Source organism: Mesoplodon mirus (assembly GCF_964341445.2).
Source record: "Mesoplodon mirus genome assembly, chromosome: 6".
NCBI classification, from domain to species: domain Eukaryota; kingdom Metazoa; phylum Chordata; class Mammalia; order Artiodactyla; family Ziphiidae; genus Mesoplodon; species Mesoplodon mirus.
Genome location: NC_138982.1, coordinates 112,411,251 through 112,428,849, shown reverse-complemented (window position 1 = coordinate 112,428,849; position 17,599 = coordinate 112,411,251). Strand labels below are relative to the sequence as shown.

The window sequence follows — 17,599 nt, the reverse complement described above, 5'->3', positions numbered from 1 at the left end:
TTCAGTGTTCATTTGCATTTCTGCAACCTTCCTGACTGGGTGATACTCATCAAAATGTCCCCCTGACTCATTCAGGAATAGGTATCCTTAGCTTATGCAAAAACTGCCTCATTGCCTCAAAAAACAGTCCACAACCCCTTCCAAAAGGAGCTTATCTGCTATAAAGAAACATACCGATATGTTATCAAATATGATTTATAAACTATTTTAGAGGGTTCAGTTCTTACATAATGTGGCAATTCTTACACAAGAACATTTTGCAAATGAACCATTTTTGCAAATACACTTCCACTTAAAAGCAACAAAAAAGGTGTCAAATCAAATTATAACTTATTATGCAGTCATCCCTCAGTATCCACGGGGGATTGGTTCCAGGAATGATGCAGATATTTAAGCCCATGGATGCCCAAGTCCTTTATATAAAATGGCATAGCATGTAATATTTGCATACAACCTACACACATCCTCCTATATACTTTATTTTTTTATTTGAATTTTATTTTATTTATTTTTTATATATAGGGTCTTATTAGTTATCTGTTTTATACATATTAGTGTATATATGTCAACCCCAATCTCCCAATTCATCCCACCACCACCCCACATCCTCCCATATACTTTAAGTCATCTCTAGATTATTTATAATACCGAATACAATGCAAATGTTATGTAAATAGTTGTAAATACAATGTAAATGCCATGTAAATAGTTGCTAGTACAAGGCAAGTTCAAGTTTTGCTTTCTGGAACTTTCTGGAATTTTTTATTCCCGAATATTTTCGAGCCATTGTTGGTTGAATCCTCAGAAGTGGAACCCGAGAATCGGAAGGCCAACTGTAGTTTTTTTTGTTTGTTTGTTTTTTGCGGTACCCGGGCCTCTCACTGTTGTGGCCTCTCCTGTTGCGGAGCACAGGCTCCAGATGCGCAGGCTCAGCGGCCATGGCTCACGGGCCCAGCCGCTCCACGGCATGTGGGATCTTCCCGGACTGGGGCATGAACCCCTGTCCCCTGCATCGGCAGGCGGACTCTTAACCACTGCGCCACCAGGGAAGCCCCCAACTGTAGTTTTAAAAAAGATTAATATCTCAGCTATCATATCCTTTGACTCTTTCCAAAAAAGAGTCTCATAGACTTTGTCCACATTCTGCAAGACTCAGTCTTCCCTTTATAAAGAAATAATTGTAAGAATTTAAGGCAATTCAAATGAACTCCTTTGTGCTATATACTCCCCTTCCTTAACAGAATAAGACATGCTTTTATCTGTCTTACAATGAATTTTATGCACAAATATCTACTATAATTGTGTTTACTTGTAATCTCCCCAGTTAGAGCTCCCATCGAGTAGGAAGCCTATCTTATATTTGTTCTGCTATCACATAGAAAAATGCCTGGGACAAAGAGGATGTCAAAAATTGGTTTGTTAAACGGCAAATTATGCTGACAGCCTGTAACTCAGATGCTCATGTATACCCTGGAACAACATATGTGGAGAATAATTTTTACTATGTGATCACCTTCTATATATTATCCTAAAGACCCATATGCAACAGTGAAACTCACAGTGAAGATGTAAGAAAAGTAACTTTGATATTAAAATAAAACCACTTTTATCTAAAATAAGTTAGAAAATCATGTGACCATTAAAAACTTAAATGATATGGTTAACTATACCGGTATATATGGATTATTATTCTTAAAAAATTAGAATATTTACTTATAACTAATTTGGCCCATTACTAACTCAGTTTCTTTTTTTATAGATCTTTATTGGAATATAATTGCTTCACAATACTGTGTTAGTTTCTGTTGTACAACAAAAGTGAATCAGCTATACATATACATATATCCCCATATCCCCTCCCTCTTGAGCCTCCCTCCCACCCTCCCTATCCCACACCACACTAGGTCATCGCAAAGCACCAAGCTGATATGCCTATCCTATGCTGCTACTTCCTACTACCTATTTTACATTCGGTGGTGTATATATGTCGATGCTACTCTCACTTTGCCCCAGCTACCGCCTCCACATCCCCCATGTCCGCAGGTCCATTCTCTATGTCTACGTCTTCATTCCTGCCCTGGCACTAGGTTCATCAGTACGATTTTTTTTTTTTTTTTTTTTTTTTTAGATTCCATATATATGTGTTAGCATATTTGCTTTTCTCTTTCTGACCTACTTTACTCGGTATGACAGATTCTAGGTCCACCCACCTCACTACAAATAACTCAATTTCGTTTATTTTTATGGCTGAGTAATATTCCATTGTATATATGTGCCACATCTTCTTTATCCGTTCATCTGTCGATGGACACTTAGGTTGCTTTCAGATCCTGGCTATTGTAAATAGAGCTGCAATGAACATTGTGGTACATGACTCTTTTTGAATTATGGTTTTCCCAGGGTATATGCCCAGTAGTGGATTACTGGGTCGTATGGTAGTTATATTTTTAGTTTTTTAAGGAACGAACATACTGTTCTCCACAGTGGCTATATCAATTTACATTCCCACCAACAGGGCAAGAGGGTTCCCTTTTCTCCACACCCTCTCCAGCATTTATTGTTTGTAGACTTTTTGATGATGGCCATTCTGACTGGTGTGAGGTGATACCTCATTGTAGTTTTGATTTGCATTTCTCTAATGATTAGTGAAGTTGAGCATCCTTTCATGTGTTTGTTGGTAATCTGTACATCTTCTTTGGAGAAATGTCTAGTTAAGTCTTCTGCCCATTTTTGGATTGGGTTGTTTGTTTTTTTGCTATTGAGCTGCATGAGCTGCTTGTAAATTTTGGAGATTAATCCTTTGTCATTTGCTTCATTTGCAAATATTTTCTCCCATTCTGAGGGTTGTCTTTTGCTCTTGTTTATGGTTTCCTTTGCTGTGCAATAGCTTTTAAGTTTTATTAGGTCCCATTTATTTTTGTTTTTATTGCCATTTCTCTAGGAGGTGGGTCAAAAAGGATCTTGCTGTGATTTATGTCAAAGAGTGTTCTGCCTATGTTTTCCTCTAAGAGTTTTATAGTGTCTGGCCTTACATTTAGGTCTTTAATCCATTTTGAGTTTATTTTTGTGTATGGTATTAGGGATTGTTCTAATTTCATTCTTTTACATGTAGCTGTTCAGTTTTCCCAGCACCACTTATTGAACAGGCTGTCTTTTCTCTATTGTATGTTCTTGCCTCCTTTGTCGTAAATTAGGTGACCGTATGTGTGTGGGTTTATCTCTGGGTTTTCTATACTGTACCATTGATCTATATTTCTGCTTTTGTGCCAGTACCATACTGTCTTGATTGCTGTAGCTTTGTAGTATAGTTTGAAGTCAGGGAGTCTGATTCCTCCAGCTCCATTTTTCTTTCTCAAGATTGCTTTGGCTGTTTGGGGTCTTTTGTGTTGCCATACGAATTGTAAAATTTTTTGTTCTAATTCTGTGAAGAATGCCACTGGTAGTTTGATAGGGATTGCATTGAATCTGTAGATTGATTTGGGTAGTATAGTCATTTTCACAACATTGATTCTTCCAATCCAAGAACATGGTATATTTCTCCATCTGTTTACATCATCTTTGATTTCTTTCATCAGTGTTTATAGTTTTCTGAGTGCAAGTCTTTTACCTCTGTAGGTAGGTTTATCCCTAGGTATTTTATTCTCTATGTTCCGATGGTAAATGGGAGTGTTTCCTTAATTTCTCTTTCTGATTTCTCATTGTTACCAGATAGGAATGCCAGAGAGTACAAAATTAATGCATTAACATGGGATGATGCCATGCCTTGCTCCTCAAAATATCATCTGGGAAACAGCAGCATTGGCATCACTTGGGAGCTTCTTAAAAATGCAGAATCTCAGACCCAATGCACGTAAACTGATGTTTACATAAATTGTAATAAAAATTGTTATTGTGATGATGATGATAATTTATTATCAGTAGAGTTGTCAGAAGTCTCTTTTGGATGTTTAGTGCCTCAGACCCATCATAGCTAGAAATCATTGTAGAATGAACAAGTCCTCAAAAGTTCCACTTTACTTTTCTGTTTAAAGTGGGTAAATTTTTCAAATTTTGCCAAATACATGTACTAACAACTTTCATCTCATAACATCTAACCAATTGTTTGGAAATTGATATGCTTGGATTTGTAATTATTAATAGCACAATGAATCCTGACAAACATCAAAGTAAATATTAAGACTGAAATAAAACCAAAGGCTAATTTCAGTTAGATAAAAAGCAACTAATCTTGGGAAATATTAGCATTACCTTTGTTAAGATTTAGCAAACTCATTTCTACAAATGTGAGTATAACATGAAAAGTTTTTGGAGATTTACCTGTCATTTAAGTCGAGTAAACAGACGCATTGAATGAATAAAATATTATTTTTCAAAGCAATATTTTTAATAATGTAGAACTGAAGAATATATGATACTAACAAATGAGTAGGTTCTAAGTAGAAGACATGAAATAAGAAAACCTTGGAAAGTCAAATTAAAGTTACAAATTCAATCTGTATAGATTAATATCTATATATGCTTGGAATACAAATCAATAAAATAATGCTATAACATGATAAAAATATACAAATTACAAACCAGAAAAACTCTCAAGTAACTACTTGAAAATAAATTATTGTATCTTTCACAAATATTTTTATCCAGCTTCCTGAAGTTTGAGGGGCTGCTTTATGATAATAACCAAAAGTTAAAATAAGATCTTAGAAATAAGAAAACTGACAGGTTAATTAGTTCCCACTGCTTTCAATAATCTATAGTATACATAAAAATTGTCATTGTTCATATATTTCAGTGAGACCTGACTAAAGGCTTATTTTTTATTTTGATCAGGTGGCTCCCCAATATGTCTGTCATAGTTTATGATCTTTAAAAAATATCAAATATCCTTAGACAATAAAAAAAAACCTTCAACTTAAACCTTAAGCAAAAATTAATTCAAAATGGATCACAGACTTATATGTAAAATGTAAAACAATAAAACTTCAAGGAGAAAACATTAGAGGAAATCTTCAGATCCTAGAGCTAGACAAAGAGCTCTTATACATGGCAACAAAAGTATAAACCATACAACAAAAAAAATCAATAAATTTCATCAAAATTTAAAACATTTGTTCTATGAAAGACCCTGTTAAGAAGATGAAAAGGCAAGCTACAGACGAGGATAAAATATTTGCAAAACAAATATCTGACAGAGTGGGGCTTCCCTGGTGGTGCAGTGGTTAAGAATCCACCTGCCAATGTAGGGGACACGGGTTCGAGCCCTGGTCCAGGAAGATCCCACATGCTCCAGAGCAACTAAGCCCATGCACCACAACTACTGAGCCTGAGCTCTAGGGCCCGTGAGCCACAGCTACTGAGCCTGTGTGCCACAACTACTGAAGCCCATACACCTAGAGCCTGTGCTCCACAACAAGAGAAGCCACTGCAATGAGAAGCCTGCACACCGCAACGAAGAGTAGCCCCCACTCACCGCAACCAGAGAAAAGCCCACATGCAGCAACGAAGACCCAACACAGCCAAAAAAGACAAACTAAAATAAAATTAATTAATTAATCTAAAAATATATCTGACAAAGGACTTGTATCTAGAATATGTAAAGAAAACTCAAAGGTAAAAAAAAGAAAAATCAATCCAGTTAGAAAATGGACAAAAGACATGAACTGAACTTTTCACCAAAGAGGACATAAAGATATCAAATAACACTGTAAAAGACTTTCAACATAATTAGCTATAAGAAAAATGCAAATTAAAACCACATTGGCTTATCACTACACACTTATTATAACAGCTAACACTTTAGGAAATGTATTACCAAATGCTAAGAAGGATGCAGATAATCTAGATCCCTCATACATTTGGGAATGCAAAATGGTACAGATACCATGAAAAACAGTTTAGCAATTTCATACAAAACTAAACACACAGTTGCCATAGGACTCCAAAATTACACTTCTAGGAACTTCTCCCAAAGAAATAACACCTATATATAATAAACATATCTTAGCTTCACTGCAATATTTTTAATAGCCCAAAACTGGAAACAATCCAAATGTCCTTCAACAGGTGAATGGATAAACTGTGGCACATCCATTCAATGGAATAGTATTCAGTAACAAAAAGGAATGAACTATTGATATATGCAATTTGAATAGATCTCAAAGGCATATACTGAGTGAAAAAAAAAAAAAAAGCCAATCCATGCTGGAGAGGGTGTAGAGAAAAGGGAACCCTCCTATACTGTTGGTGGGAATGTAAACTGGTACAGCCACTATGGAGAACAGTATGCAGATTCCTTAAAAAACTAAAACTAGAGCTACTATATGATCCAGCAATCCCACTCCTAGGCATATAACCAAAGAAAACCATAATTTGAAGAGATACGTGCACCCCAATGTTCACTGCAACGCTATTTACAATAGCCAGGACATGGAAGCAACCTAAATGTCCATCAACAGAGGAATGGATAAAGAACATGTGGTACATATATACAATGGAATATTACTCAGCCATAAAAAAAGAACAAAATAATGCCATTTGCAGCAACATGGATGGACCTAGAGATTATCATACTAAGTGAAGTAAGACAGAAAGAGAAAGACAAGTATCATACGATATCACTTGTATGTGGAATCTTAAAAAAGGGTACACATGAACTTATCTACAAAACAGCAATAGAGTGACAGATGTAGAAAATAAACTTATGGTTACTGGGTTGGGGGGGGCAGGGTGTGTGTGGTAAGGGGGAGAGGGATGAATTGGGAGATTGGGATTGACACAAACACACCACTATGTATAAAATAGATAACTAATAAGGACTTATTGTATAGCACATGGAACTCTACTCAGTACTCTGCAATGGCCTATATAGGGAAGAATCTAAAACAGAGTGGATATATGTATATGTATAACAGACTCACTTTGCTGTACACCTGAAACTAACACAACATTGTAAATCAACTATACCCCAATAAAAAAAAATTTTTAAAGCCAATCTTCAAAGATTACATATTCTCTGATTTAATTTATATAACATTCAAAAAATGAAAAATATTATAGAAATGTAAAACAGATCAGTAATTCCCAGAGTTTAGGGATAGAGGGAGTAGGAACAGTATAAGTATAAAGGAATGCAGAATTCCTTTGTGGTGATGGAATGGTTCTGTATCTTCACTGTAGTGGCAGTTACATTAATATATACTTGTGATAAAACTGCAAAGAAGTGCATGCAAAGACTGTTGAAAACTGAATAAGGTCTGCAGAGTGTATCAATGTCAATTTCCTGGTTTTGAAACTGCCATACAGTTAAGCAAGATATTACCACTGGGGCAAGCTTGGCTAATAGAACAGGGGCCTTCTCTGTACTATTTTTGCAACTTCTTGTGGTTTATAATTATTTCAAAATAATTTTTTAAATCTAGTCTAACACAATTTGCAATTCTCTAAATTCACTATATTTTTTAATGCCCTCTAAAGGTACCTTAAACCTGCTACAACCAAACTTCAGTTTTTTTTTTTTTTTTTTTTTTTGCGGTACGCGGGCCTCTCACTGTTGTGGCCTCTCCCGTCACTGTTGTGGCCTCTCCCGTCACTGTTGTGGCTTCTCCCGTCATGGAGCACAGGCTCCGGACGCGCAGGCTCAGTGGCCATGGCTCACGGGCCCAGCCACTCTGCAGCATGCGGGATCTTCCGGGACTGGGGCATGAACCCGCGTCCCCTGCATCAGCAGGCGGACTCTCAACCCCTGCGCCACCAGGGAAGCCCCAAACTTCAGTTTTGACAACACTCTTGTTTTTCTGTATTTCCTGCTTATGTGTTGAATTTGTGAGTAGAGCTTTCCCTAATACTGCATGGATAGCAGATAGTTTTCAATAAAAGGCGTTTTAGGGAACTGAACAAAAAGAGATCCATTTGCTTCACTATGCTGCTGTGCTTCACTAGCAAGCACAACTTGCACAACCAAAAGAGCTCTGCCAACTGAAATGGTCAAGAGGATGGAAGACTCCCACATGTAAACAAAAAAATGCACAAATAAGCAAACAAAAGTACGAGAGATTGTTAATGCTGAAAAATGAGAACTGGAGGGGGAAAAAATGCTTGGAAATGACAAATATGAATTTGTTTGTGAATCTCTAGAATCCTGGGATAATAATCAATCCTCTTGAGAAAAGACTGTAAAACAATGAAAAAGCAATGGTAACTCACACATTAGTTACTCACGTCCTCCAAACAGTAGCCTAAGATGATCATGGATAATAGACCTATAACCTCTTAGGAAAAAAAAGAAACTAATATGACCCCACACACATTACTGATCTATTCTGACATCAAAGAGGAATCATTATGCTGTCTTTACAGTCAAAAGAGGAAAAAAAGAGGAGTCCCATTCTTCTACAAATTGTTCTTTGGTCTACTGTCAAAGATGAAATACTGGGCTTCTCTGTGATGATAAAATCTTATATTTATATGGTAAGTCTGTAGCAGGTATGTTCTGAAGAACAAAGCTTACACATCTTAATCTTTTAAAAGAATAAAAAAGTATAATGTGAAAGCCCATAAACTTGCATGTAGTTAGGTAACAAAAGACAATTCATGTTTTAAAGACTGAGCATAAACTGTCATCTTTATTTTAGTCCTTTTCTTCTTTCTAACCCCACAAATACAATATTCTCCAAATAACTTAAAAATAAAGCAGATCATTTTTGAATGAGCCCAAGAGAACATGAAAAAATTAGTAGTAACTGACAAACTCATTTCCTCTCAAAACAGCCTATTTTTAAGAGTAAAATACCTATGAAATTAAAAAGAGAATACAGCGGTGCTCCCCAAATCGCTGGGCCAGGGGGCTGAAGCGAAACCAGACAGGCTCATTTTCGACTAGAGCAAGCAAAAGTATCTGTATTTGTCCCAAGAAAAGAATCCAGAGAAATACAGAAATCCAGAAATACAAGGTAGAGCAAAGTGAAAGCCATGCCCCAGAGTTTGGTGATACTGAGGGATGTGGCTGAAGACTTCTCTCAGAAGTGGAAATGCCTGGATTCTGCTCAGAAAGATTTGTACACAGGTATGATATTGGGGAACTACAACATGGTATCACTGGGACTTTTTATCTTTAGCCAGACATTGTCTCCTCATTGGAGCAAAGGAAAGAGCCCAGGCAAGTTGTGACAGATGAGACAAAAAGGCATTTCTCAGGAAGATATGCGTACAACTGAAAGCCTTGATTATGCAGGCTCACTTTCAGGTAAGGATGGCCATGCCATGGGACAGCTCTGATGAATAATTTGTAAACTGAAAGAATGAGATGGAGTTTACAGGTAAACTAATTTATGCTTGGCTAGAATGGACATAGTGAGTTAGCTTGTACTCCTGCTAGGAAGACAGATATGGGCCCTAGATATGCCCAGCCATCTTCTAAACATTAGAATCAAGACCATATGTTAAGGATAGTAGAACCAAAAGATAAATGATGCGTCAATGCTAAGGCCCAAACCACTTACCCCCACTTTCTTTGTGAGAAATACAAACCTCTATTTCCATAAATCACAGTTTGTGGGACTTTCTGTTCTTTGAGGGTATGTTTGGTTTCTGTTACTTACACCTAAACGCGTAACTGATCTTATCACATTCAGTAATAGAGAATGTAGCTGTGTTATGCAGCTATTCATAATTAAATACAACCTGTGGCTACTTGCTTATCATTTATGAAAATAAAAATAAATTATATTGATGATATTGAGTAACGTATGATTTTATTAGTAAAAGAAATATTTCTCACTGCTAAATATTTGGAAAACTTCAAGGTTATCTATACAAGAAATATATTTGCAGACTTGGTTTCTGATTATCACATTTTAGATTACAGACCTAGAGCACATACCCAGAAACTGTCTAATTGTAATTTATCCTTCAATGGATCTACTAAAATACACATGAGTATTCCATTCCTGTGTTTTATGTATCTCATTGCAAATTCAAACATACTGAAAAGAACTGAAATCATCAAGTAAAAAAAGAGAGGATAAAAAAGACAAGGTAAGACATGGGATTTAAATTTTTGTCTTATTAATAGATCATAAGTTCAGACTCCACTAGATAATTCTTTCATTTGTAAACTTCTAAGCTGCTATTATGTATTTTTTCTTCTTATTTTCAAAGTCATTCCTGCTATTAGTATACTCGGTATGACCATTCCTCCAAGCATCCAGAGTTCAGGAGGAAGAAAATTCCTGCAGCTGTTAGATGTCCAAGAATATGAACACTTAGCAGTCAGATGAAAGAAGAGAAAAGACAGAAACGGAAGATCAAGAGAAGAGTGATTTGGGGTTTCTGCAGGGTAGCATTTACCTCTCTCAATAAAGGGAGCTTTGTGCTCATTACGTCCCAGAATTCATCTTGCCTTCAGCTTGTAGTAAACTGGCACCTGCCTTATCATTTCCTCTCCAAATTAAGGATCAAAATTTAAACATATTCTTTTCTTGCTCCACTAGATTATGATTAAAATTACCACCTCCTCACCTCATTCACACAAATGCACTACTAGGAAAGAGAAGGAACCCCTTAAAGTAAAGAGGCTGTTAAGCAGCAAAATGAAGAGTTGTGGGGAATTTCCGGTCAGGTTATTTATCTGATGGTTGATTTCAGGATACAGGATTAAAGAAGCGATATCTTCACATATATTCCTCATCCTCAAGAAACCCCTATAAGGTGGGTCCAATCCATATTTTTCAAAAAAAGAAACTGAGGTTCACAGAGGTTGACTAAGTTGTCCTCAAATTCGAAGCTGTTTAGCATTTATGACGGCTAAAATTCAAGCTTCATCTTGCTCTTGTGCTTTGCAACATGGACACTCAGCTATGTTTATTTTTTTTCCATTTCACATATGAAGAAGCTAAACTTAGGATCTCAGCTATTATTATCTTTTTTTTTTTTTTTTTTTTTTTGCGGTACGCGGGCCTGTCACCGTTGTGGCCTCTGCCGTTGTGGAGCACAGGCTCCGGACGCGCAGGCTCAGCGGCCATGGCTCACGTGCCCAGCCACTCCGCGGCATGTGGGATCCTCCCCGACCGGGGCACGAACCCGTGTCCCCTGCATCGGCAGGCGGACTCTCAACCACTGCGCCACCAGGGAAGTCCTTTATGATCTTTTAAACATCAAAAATCGATCAGGTAAGTCACCATAACTTAATGTCAATTGTACAATAAATTAATGAATGTAGATTGTATAACAACGTGCGTTTAATGTGGAATTTTGCCTTCTGTTGATGTACTAGGTTCTTGCTACCCTAAACACAAAACAGTACAGGGGCTGCTCTTGGATCTTAAGAACAACAACAACAACAAAAAACCAATCTGGATTCTAAACAGTAGTGAGCATCTACTGATGAGTGGACATCACTACATGAAGAGAATTTACTCTTCTGTAAAACAGTAAAGTTACTTTAGAATGAAAGGTAGCTGAGAGCAGCAATTCTCTCCACTGAAAACCCTTTCATATTTTCCTTTAATATCTATAGATGTATAACTGAAGTTTTACACATGCTTTTAAATAGCAGCAGCATGATATGCTTATCAATCTAAAATGATAGCACATTTCACAGGGTCTGTGTTACCATCTCACTGACTAACTAGGGCCAGCCTGGTGGGAGCTGAACTGAATCCTCTAAGAAGTTACCACACACAGTCATTTCTCAGGAGATGGTGCAGCAGGCGCCAGAGGCTAAACTAAACCAAATGCTCCATGGAGTCATTTTAAGGCACTTTGAAAATGAGAAGAGGTCACAGCCTCTTGCCCATCACTGTAAAGAATTCAGGAGTGACTCTGGAGTTAGTACAGACCTCAGCTGCAAGGCACAAAGGAATCTACTGCTAGTACAGAAGAGCAGGCCAGGTGTGACTTATAATTTTTGGATTCTTCTTTGCCTTCTAGAATCATTGACATTTCACTTTCTTCAGAGCCTACAACTTGGCCAGGCACTGAGAGAAAAGTGCACCATTCAGCTACAATATAAAATTTCTGCACCACGAGAATCAGTTTTTGGTGTGGTTGCTATTACATGAAATCTAAACTACATTCTAATTCTGATTAGATACCAGTGTAAAAGCTATTTTCACTTCTAACAGAATAGAGATGTTCACTGTAATTGTGATACTTAACACACTTGAGCTCACAAAAACCTCTCTTCCTATTCTTGAGCATGCAATTTGACCTGAGGCTCTCTTCAAACTGAATATTCCTTCAGTGATTAAACCTGTAGTCTCTGTGGAATATGGAAATATCTAATTAATAACAAATTTCTTTATTTTCTCTGGTTATTTTTAGCTTTTTCCTTGAACATACACTCCCCTACCCGAGACTGCCACACATAACTCCTGACGACTACTGCTTCTTCTCCTTCTGTCCATCCTAGTATTCCTAACATTTTTAGCTGAAGGTGAGCTTACCTGAGACTTACTGATGTAGAAAAGAGAAAAACAAAAGTCAAAAGACATTCATTCAGTCATCTGTTCATTCAAACACTATACTGTTTCCTGTAGGCCAGGTACAGTTTTACAGACTGAGAATATAACAGTGAGCAAACAATACAGACAATGTGCCTACCCATAGGAGCAAATAACCTCGTGGGAGATACAAAAGAGCAGAAAGACAGCTACATGATTATTGATGATCACCCTTACAATACAGGTTTTCAAGGTGGTAGCTAAGAGGTGCGAAGAAGGTTTGAGGATGGGAAGAAGTCAGGGAGGGCATTTAATATATCTCTAGGCTGTGTCCTGAAGTACGTACAGGCACTAACAAGACAGAAGCAAAGTATGCATCAAGCAGAAGAAGTAACAGGTACAAAAGCCATAGCTGGACCCATGGCTAGACCAAAACAGGTGGCATCCAAGACTGGATAATATTCTGGCACACTTCAAATTGATCTTCTTTAAACATTTGGTAAAGATCTATTTTATGGGGTAGAGAAAAATTATTTTCTATTAATAAAAATTAAATATAGAAATGAGTTCCCTTTTTAATTAATTTCTACTAAGCCAAAAGCATCATTCTTCTGATAAAGATCAGAAAATGTTTCTAGTTCTTGACCTATCCTGCCTTTTACTCAGTGATCCTTCTAGACTCCTTACTTCTCACAAGCCTACACAAAATAATTATTGAAAATCTTCAGTATTTAAGGACTACATGTGTAAAACAGGTATCATGTTTCCAATTTATTCTAGTGATATTTTAGTGCCCCTTATAGAATAGCCCTCAGACATCCTAGCTACCCCTTTACACTTAGCCCCCTTCTGATTAGGTGGTACAGAGAGAGAAGGACGATCCAAAGATGAGGCTAACAAGGTAGACAGGAACCAGATAATATAGAGTTTTGTAGGTCACGAGAAAGAGACTACACTGTACCTTAAAAGCCATGGAATTGTTGAGAAGATTTGAAAAGGGAGAACAACTCTGAGGCTGTTTTTATAAACCAGGCTAGACATGCTAGCAACTTGAGTAGCAGGAGAGCAGTAGGAATACAGTGTGGCATATACTTGAAAAGTAGTTAGGAGCTACTACTGACTAGACTTAGAGATAAAAAGAAGTGGAGAGGAGTAATTAAGGATAAGTCTTAAGTTTTAGGCTTGAGTAGGTGGTAGAGGAGGATAACACACACTGAGATAAGGTATAAAAGGACAATCAGGCTTGGGATGAAAAACCCTAAGTTTAGTTTTATACACACTGAGTTTTATACTTACAGTACATCAAAATGCAGATATTTATAAATAAGACCAGGAGACTAAGACCAGGGGAGATTTAGGGTGAAGATAGATGTGGGCAGCCTCAGTACATAGATGGAATTCACGGGATGGATGAGAATACTTAGGGAAAGTATGTGTATAAAACAGAAATACATAAAGGAACCTAGGGAAGAGCCCTGAGAATCTCTTATATTAATGGTCTGAAAGAGGCTGAGGAGAAACCACCAGAGATAATGGAAGAAAAGCAAGAGTACACATCATGGCTTCAAGGATCTAATAAGTGGTCCAAAATGTCCAATGCTAGAAATAAAGAGAAAGAAAGAAGTATTCACTAAATTACCAAGAAGTCATTTTTTTGTGAACTTGTTGAAACAGTTTTATTAAAGAAAGATTAATCCCAGCTGCAGCAAGCCATGTGAACAACTCATCACAACCGAATCTGGGATTCTTCATCTGTAAAACAGGAAAAACAAAAACACCCACCCTTCCTGCCTTGTAGTTTTGTTATTAGGGTTCAATTAAATACTATAACATATGTAAAAGTTACTATATACACAGAGGGTATAGACAAGTGTTACTGTAACTGTGTTGTTCATCCTCCTGTTCACAAATGTCAGTTTTCTGTTCCACCCACGTGGTTGATAAGTCACATTTGACTTACACTGGCCAATATGTGTATCAGCAGAAGTGGCTGATTGCTAGGCAAAAGCTGTAAGAAATAGTGCCTAGTTCAAAATGTTCTCTGTTCCTTGCCCCTGCCACTGTAGAAGCATGTTTCAAAATGAAGACTTCATCAGCCTAGATCCTTGAATGATTGTCATGAGGAGAGCCTGACTCATGCTGACATGTAGCATGGGGATAAATAATGTTTTTTTAAAACACTACGATGTTGGAATTATGATACAGCAACTAATTGCAGCACAAATAACAGGTGGAAAAGGCAGGAAAGCCAAGAGGAAAATCCTACCTTAGGAGGTAATCAATGAGACATCACAGGGCCTGTCACCCACTCTAATGTCTAATTTTTATTTTATGGCACAGAGTAGTTCACTAACCCTCACGCTTGATTCAACATTCCTACAGTTAAAGAAAAGGTAAACAAGAGCAAAGGTACATAATGGAATTTCTAATGAAGACACGGTGTTTGGGAAAGAATAAGACAGTCCATCAATGAGAAACCGCCTCCTCTATCACCATTATACTGTTATTTGCACCCTAAATTTTCTTCACTCCTTAGTAAGCTTTGCATCTATGTTTGACTGGTTGTATATTTGTGTTAGGCCAAAGACACACTGCCTAAGTGGGTTATTAGAAATGAACGGAAAATAGGAAAAGTAATCAGGACCACACTTAACGAAGGAGAAATTATTTTATTCTTCAAATGCTAACAGTAAAAGTTACTGCTGCCAAATGCCAAATTACTATTTGATATGCCTAAAGGGAACATGTGTGCTGGAAAATGGCAATTACACAGAACCAAGGCCAGAAGTAGAATCCAGGTCAGAGTGAGGCACAAGGACCCACTGGACCAGCGTTTTCATCAAGAACACTGGAGTGCTCCCACTTCTTTATTCTGGCCTTTGTCCCTCTCATTAGTTCTGACAAACCGTGAAAGAGGATCAAAACTGCTTCAATCCCAATGGAGCTGAAGTGAATTACATGAAAGAAACACTTACCAAGGGAGGTTTGTCTACTTGTAATCATTTTTTTAAAACAGAGAGGGGAGAAACGGAGACAAAACATTTCCACAACTCTGCTTTCAGAAATGTCTTACGTGTCATTTTACAAAGCATCCAAGTAAATTAGTGTCATCAAAAAAGTCGGACCACCATCTTTTGCTCTAAAATTTTTTACTATTTCTAAATCAAATCCAATCCTGAACAATGAAGATTATACACTAAATTTCTTTGAAAGCACATATTATAAACACTGAAGGCAATTTCACAAGGCTGCTCCCCGAATGGCTTATATAAAGGCCCAACATCTGATTAACTTAGCAACAGCTCAAGGTGACTCCTTTGAGGAGGGCCCATGCATTAGGATATGCAAGCTCTGGAATGAAGTGTTGTATTCAACTTTGTGTCCCTTACTTTTTGTTCCTAAAGGACCCTTAATAAACAGTTGCTGAATTGAGTACAGGTAATAAGTGACAATGCCAGGTCATGAACCTAAGACTTTTATTTTCCCAAACTCCAAATCAACCGTGTTTCATTACCCCCAATGCTGCTTCTTGCCAAGTAACTACTAGAAGTTTTCTATTACTTGAAACTGTGACTAGGTATTCTGTTGCCATGGTAATTTTCAAGTGGCTCTGCTAAAAGGGCAGAAACCATTAAATCGCAATGTGCTTATCTCACAAATATAACTACTATAACTAGCATAACAACTATTTTAGTCTTAAAAATTATACCTTTTAAGTTCAGCTGACTACTGCAATTATTATCCTAGCAACTTCAGCATGACAGGAGACAAGCTAAAAGTAAAGCATACTAAGTGGGCCTCTAGAAGTCTGGCTTTCCTCGCCTTTCTCCAGCTTCAGGATGGCAATGCCAAACACGGGGTAGTACTCGTCAATGATGGCCCAAGGGGTAAAAAACAAAGACCAAGATAAGCTTAATCTTCTCTGAGAGGGAGAATATTAACAAGGAAAGAAAAGCTGCCTGAAAGAATCCTATATAAAATCGCAGTATTTGCTATAAAATAAGCAAGAAGGTTTTAAAAGCGCAATTACACAGGCCGAGTGTTATGCACACGCTAATTCACAGGACCACTCTGGTCCATGGAAGGGTCAGAAAACCTGCAGTGCAGTTGCCTAACTCCGCATCAGCACCTGAGGAAACGGGTGCTGGCAGCCAAAGCACACACCCAATGGCGCAAAACTGCCGATTCGAAGGGAGGGGAGAGGGATGAGGAAAGTTTATTCAGCGCTTCTGCCTCTAGTCCGGCGGTAAGAGTTGTCAACCCGCAACTCCGGAAGCCATTCAACCCAATTACGGGACTCAACTCGCCGCCCAAGCCCGGAAGTTGCTACCCACCAAGGTGGGCTGCGGGACGGCGAGGGTGGAGCCGGCAGGGGCGGGGCCCGCACGTCCGAGAGCCAACAGGCGTTCCCAGCGGCAAGCTCGCGGCTGAAAGGCGGGCTGCTGGGTTCTGTGGAGAAGGGGGAGGGGGCGGGGGGGGGAGTCGGGGGACAGCACCAAGGTGGGGCTATACCTGCGCTGGAAGTCCGGAGCGAAGGGCTTCAGGTACGGGTCTATCTCTAGAAGTCGGGCTAGTTCGGGCACGTCCGCTAAGGCAGCGGCCAGCGCCTCCTCAGAGCACTCGGACCGAGCCTCCCGAGCCGGGTGACCCGCCGGAGCCGCCATCTTCCGTCGCAGCCCGAGTAGCCGAGGCCCGAGAGGGTCGAGTAGAGGGGGAGCGGGAGCTCTAACCGGGAGGACGCCCAGGCGAGCCGAGGCAAGCCGCGGGAGGCCCAGTCCCTTTATAGCTGGAGAGAACGGCCGCCTGTCCCCCTTCTCCCCCCCGCCGGCAGGGAGGAGCAGGACCCGGAGTGATCCCCGGACGCACGTCCCGAGAGGGGAGGAGGCGCCAGGCCTCTCCGCCTACTCACGCGGCTCGCACTGAGAGGCCGCGGAGACCTGCCCCTTCCTCTCCCAGCGTCTCTACCCCGGTGCCCAGGCCACCCCAGGAGGCGGTCCCGAGCGGACCTCTCTCAGTCTTGACCTCTCTCACCCTGACCCATTCTTGGCTGCGGAGAACCGCCGTGCCACTCCCCACCCCCCCAGCTTTTCTTTCTTTGAACAAGCCTCACTGGCGGCACGCCCTTCAAATGGATATATGGTTTTCTTGGAAGGGACTTTTCT

General features: G+C 39.0%; 1 protein-coding gene across 1 annotated transcript in view; it reads right to left on the bottom strand.

The window, feature by feature from the left end:
• The window catches only part of GBE1 (1,4-alpha-glucan branching enzyme 1), a 302,490-nt gene extending 285,138 nt beyond the window's left edge, over positions 1-17,352 (bottom strand). The window contains exon 1 of the mRNA XM_082624667.1: positions 16,950-17,352. Coding sequence (XP_082480793.1) covers positions 16,950-17,101 — 152 coding nt within the window. The 5' untranslated portion in view covers positions 17,102-17,352. The remainder of the gene's footprint in view (positions 1-16,949) is intronic.
• Between the last annotated feature and the right edge of the window lie 247 nt (positions 17,353-17,599).